At 39.3% G+C, this 5337-nt stretch overlaps 1 protein-coding gene across 1 annotated transcript; it reads left to right on the top strand.

Moving 5' to 3' along the window:
- The first annotated feature begins 1459 nt into the window (after positions 1-1459).
- LOC120040975 (E3 ubiquitin/ISG15 ligase TRIM25-like) lies at positions 1460-4933 on the top strand. Its single transcript, XM_038985945.1, has 3 exons — positions 1460-1552; positions 3076-3165; positions 3672-4933. The coding sequence occupies exons 1-3, from the start codon at positions 1479-1481 to the stop codon at positions 4279-4281; spliced, it is 774 nt and encodes a 257-aa protein (XP_038841873.1). The 5' UTR covers positions 1460-1478; the 3' UTR covers positions 4282-4933.
- Positions 4934-5337: the final 404 nt, after the last annotated feature.

The raw sequence follows: 5337 nt of genomic DNA, 5'->3' as shown, positions 1-5337 counted from the left end.
CAGAGTAGGTTTTTGGATGACGTTAAGACACAGCTCAGAATATGTTTTAGGATGACGTTAAGACACAGCTCAGAATATGTTTTAGGATGTTAAGACACAGCTCAGAATAGGTTTTAGGATGTCAAGACACAGCTCAGAGTAGGTTTTTGGATGACATTAAAACACTGCTCAGAATAGCTTTTAGGATGATGTTTAAATACTGCTCTGAGTAGGTTTTAGGATGTTAAGACACTGCTCAGACAATCTCAGAGCCAGAAGTTAAATGAACTCCTAAAAGTTTCTCAGCTGATAATCAGGACAGTTTGAGGTACTGCAAAGGAAAGATTGTGATGATGCTCATTGACTTTGGTTATTCCCCATCATTCTCAACAATCACAATGAGGCATCGCCAGCGGTGAACTCTACAGCTTCAGACAACCACAGTGAATGTGACTGGACATCAAATGTTGTTTGATATAATTTTCTCTTGACACGATCACTTTGCCTACTCTTAAATATTGTCTAATATGTTTCCATGCATAACCTTTTTTTTACCAATTCTGATAGTTGTTAAAAGCGGAATTTTGACAATATTACCGTTATGTCACTCCCGTTTAGCAACTCTCAATTGCTTTGGTACAGTAGGCATCAAGTCACTTGCCGATGTAATATTGCGCACAACGTTTGAAAGGTCTATCATTTTCATCAAACACAATCAAAGTTAACATAAATATGCCTTCATTTGCCTAATGCAGACATATTTTTTAACATTGCGATGTTGCACTCCAAATGGATAACTTGAAATAACATGGTGTAGGTAATTCAATAATCCAAGGAAAAAGGTGTTTATTTATCAGCCTAGTGGTTATGAGTATTTAGGCATATCATATGAAATAGGCATCATGTGAAATCATTGTCAAATAGAAATATCCAAATATTTATGTTTCTGTCCGTATATAAATATTTATGTTTCTGTCCGTATATAAATATTTATGTTTCTGTCCATATATAAATATTTATGTTTCTGTCCGTATATAAATATTTATGTTTCTGTCCGTATATAAATATTTATGTTTCTGTCAGTATAGAATTATACAAATATTTATGTTTCTGTCCATATAGAATTATACAAATATTTATGTTTCTGTCCAAATAGAAATATACAAATATATATGTTTCTGTCCGTATAGAAATATCAAAATATTTATGTTTCTGTCATTTATAAATATCTAAATATGTAGGTTTCTGTCTGTTTTATAAACATACAAATATATATGTTTCTGTCCGTATAGAAATATCAAAATATTTATGTTTCTGTCATTTATAAATATCTAAATATGTAGGTTTCTGTCTGTTTTATAAACATACACATTTAGGATATTTCTAAATGGACAGAAACACAAAACAGTCAACATGAAAGATGGATAGTTATTAAATTCTGCAAATTCACTCACTGACAAAACCCCCCTTGATGTTTCCACAGTGTTAATCAGGAGAGGATGTTGTCTCCGTGTCTGTCCATGAAGAGTGATTGGTCCATGGACAGGCATATTAAGTTTGGAAAAGATGCCAGGTAAGTGAAGAGCAGAAGCTTTCTCATGTAGACACTGGTATGGTGCTGGAGGTAATGAATGTGAGGTTTAAAGGGGCAATCTGTGATTGCTACATCAATTATTTTACTTTTAAGTTAAGCCATTGACTATTGAAGAATATAACTTATAAATATCTCATGAGTTCAGTTCAACTGTCGTACACCATCAGAACCCCAAATATAAGCTTGTTTTACTCCCATGTGTGCTAACAACTGAATCATCAACAAACACTGTGTAGCTTCATAACATGGTTAAAACTTTCATTGTGATGTCATAGATGGCCAGTCCTGGCATCCATAGCCCCATCCATGAATTTGAGAGTGGTCACCTTTCTCCAACCCCATCCCAAAATTGTTTGCCCAAAAAATGTGGCGGGTGTCCCCTTTCTTGTTGTTTCAACTGCAGATTGTCCCTTTAAAAGGTGTTGGAATTCCGTATCCACAAAGCATCTCAGAAAAGGTCCTAGGAATCCTGTTAAAATCTGTTTTAAGACAAGAAAAACTCCCAGCTGAGAGTAGGTTTTTAGAGGATGTTAAGACACAGCTCAGAGTAGGTTTTAGAGGATGTTAAGACACAGCTCAGAATAGGTTTTAGGATGACGTTAAGACACTGCTCAGAGTAGGTTTTAGGATGTTAAGACACTGCTCAGAGTAGGTTTTAGGAGGATGTTAAGACACTGCTCAGAGTAGGTTTTAGGATGTTAAGACACTGCTCAGACAATCTCAGAGCCAGAAGTTAAATGAACTCCTAAAAGTTTCTCAGCTGATAATCAGGACAGTTTGAGGTACTGCAAAGGAAAGGTAGTGATGACGCTCATTGACGTTGTTTATTCCCCATCATTCTCAACAATCACGATGAGGCATCGCCAGCGGTGAACTCTACAGCTTCAGACAACCACAGTGAATGTGACTGGACATCAAATGTTGTTTGATTTCATTTTCACCTGACACGATCACTTTGCCTACTCTTAATTATTGTCTAATGTTTACTTGCTTTTCTTTTAACCAATTCTGATGGTTGTTAAAAGCAGAATCTTTACAGTATTACCGTTATACACCAAATAGCTTTGGCACAGTAGACATCAAGTCACCTACTGATTAATGTTGCGTACAACTTTTGAAAGGTATATTAATAACATAAGCCCTAGAATCCTTCAATTGTAGACATGTTTTTTAACAACGCGATGTTGCACTCCAAATGGATAACTTGAAATAACACGATGTAGGTAATTCAATAATCCAATGAAAAACGTGTTTATTTATTAGCCTAGTGGTTATAAGTATTTGGGCATATCATATGAAATAGGACTCATGTGAAATCATTGTCAAAAGCGCAAGAGATATTGATGCATGTAGTTCTGTATTATTTATTGATCGATCATTTAGAAAATTACAAATATTTGTTTCTTTCCATTTAGAAATATCCAAACAGAACATGAAGGATGGATAGGTATTACATTCTGCATATTCACACAATTACAAAACCCTCCTTGATGTTTCCACAGTGTAAAACAGGAGAGGGTGGGGTCTCCGTGTCTGTCCATGAAGAGTGATTGGTCCATGGACAGGCCCATTATGTTTGGAAAAGATGCCAGGTAAGTGAAAAACAGTTTCCACATTCCTGTACATCTTGTAGGTTAGCTCCTGTATAATAGCGAGTCCATAAAACAGCTTCCACATTCCTGTAAATCTTGTAGGTTAGCTCCTGTATAATGGTCTTTAAAACATCTTCCCCATTCCTGTAAATCTTGTAGGTTAGCTCCTGTATAATATTCTTTAAAACAGCTTCCACATTTCTGTACATCTTGTAGGTTAGCTCCTGTATAATAGTCTTTAAAACAGCTTCCCCATTCCTGTACATCTTGTAGGTTAGCTCCTGTATAATAGTCTTTAAAACAGCTTCCCCATTCCTGTACATCTAGTAGGTTAGCTCCTGTATAATAGTCTTTAAAACAGCTTCCACATTCCTGTAAATCTTGTAGGTTAGCTCCTGTATAATGGTCTTTAAAACATCTTCCCCATTCCTGTAAATCTTGTAGGTTAGCTCCTGTATAATATTCTTTAAAACAGCTTCCACATTTCTATACCACATTGTGTACAGTGAGCTGACAGCCAGTCTACTGACAGAGGACCACTTCAGATGTTCAGTGTGTACAGAGGTTCTCAAAGAGCCAGTCTCCATCCCCTGTGGACACAGTTACTGCAGACAGTGCATTGAGACCCACTGGACCCAGACAGGAGAGTACGACTGTCCCCAGTGCAAAAAGAGATTCAGAACCCGTCCTGACCTCACTAACTCAGCCTTGGAGAAGGTGATTGAGAAACTCCACCAGGCAGGGTTCAAGGTCCCTGCTCTTCCCAAGCACTGCTACGCTGGACCTGGAGATGTGGCCTGTGATCTCTGCACTGAGAAACAGCTCAAAGCTGTGAAGTCCTGTCTGACCTGCACTGCCTCCTACTGTGAGAGTCATGTCAGACATCACTACACCGTAGCAGCTCTGCAGAGACACACCCTGGTGGAGGTGACTGGAAACCTGGAGCAGAAACTGTGCCAGCTGCACCACAGAGCTCTGGAGGTCTTCTGTAAGACAGACCAGGTTTCTGTTTGTCTGCTGTGTGCCTTGCAGGACCACAGAAACCATGATGTCATAAAGAATGAGAGAGACACTGAAGAGGTGGGTGTGTCTATAGTCTGGACTAGTGTGTGGTAGATACTGTAGAGGTGGGTGTGTCTATAGTCTGGACTAGTGTGTGGTAGATACTGTAGAGGTGGGTGTGTCTATAGTCTGGACTAGTGTGTGGTAGATACTGTAGAGGTGGGTGTGTCTATAGTCTGGACTAGTGTGTGGTAGATACTGAAGAGGTGGGTGTGTCTATAGTCTGGACTAGTGTGTGGTAGATACTGTAGAGGTGGGTGTGTCTATAGTCTGGATTAGTGTGTGGTAGATACTGAAGAGGTGGGTGTGTCTATAGTCTGGACTAGTGTGTGGTAGATACTGTAGAGGTGGGTGTGTCTATAGTCTGGACTAGTGTGTGGTAGATACTGTAGAGGTGGGTGTGTCTATAGTCTGGACTAGTGTGTGGTAGATAGTGTAGAGGTGGGTGTGTCTATAGTCTGGACTAGTGTGTGGTAGATACTAAAGAGGTGGGTGTGTCTATAGTCTGGACCAGTGTTGTGGTAGATACTGTAGAGGTGGGTGTGTCTATAGTCTGGACTAGTGTGTGGTAGATACTGTAGAGGTGGGTGTGTCTATAGTCTGGACTAGTGTGTGGTAGATACTGAAGAGGTGGGTGTGTCTATAGTCTGGACTAGTGTGTGGTAGATACTGTAGAGGTGGGTGTGTCTATAGTCTGGACCAGTGTGTGGTAGATACTAAAGAGGTGGGTGTGTCTAGTTTCTTCCTGCCACCAGGTCATTGGTCAGTATATTAAACATAGTGAAGAGGTGGGTGTGTCTATAGTTTCTTCTTGCCACCAGGTCATTGGACAGTATATTAAACATAGTGAAGAGGTGGGTGTGTCTATAGTTTCTTCTTGCCACCAGGTCATTGGTCAGTATATTAAACAGAGTGAAGAGGTGGGTGTGTCTATAGTTTCTTCTTGCCACCAGGTCATTGGACAGTATATTAAACATAGTGAAGAGGTGGGTGTGTCTATTTTCTTCTTACCACCAGGTCATTGGTCAGTATATTAAACAGAGTGAAGAGGTGGGTGTGTCTATAGTTTCTTCCTGCCACCAGGTCATTGGACAGTATATTAAACAGAGT

This window comes from Salvelinus namaycush, unplaced genomic scaffold (genome assembly GCF_016432855.1).
Source record: "Salvelinus namaycush isolate Seneca unplaced genomic scaffold, SaNama_1.0 Scaffold3982, whole genome shotgun sequence".
Lineage (NCBI taxonomy): Eukaryota > Metazoa > Chordata > Actinopteri > Salmoniformes > Salmonidae > Salvelinus > Salvelinus namaycush.
The sequence above is the reverse complement of the archived record's forward strand: the minus strand, read 5'-3'. Positions and strand labels throughout refer to the sequence as shown.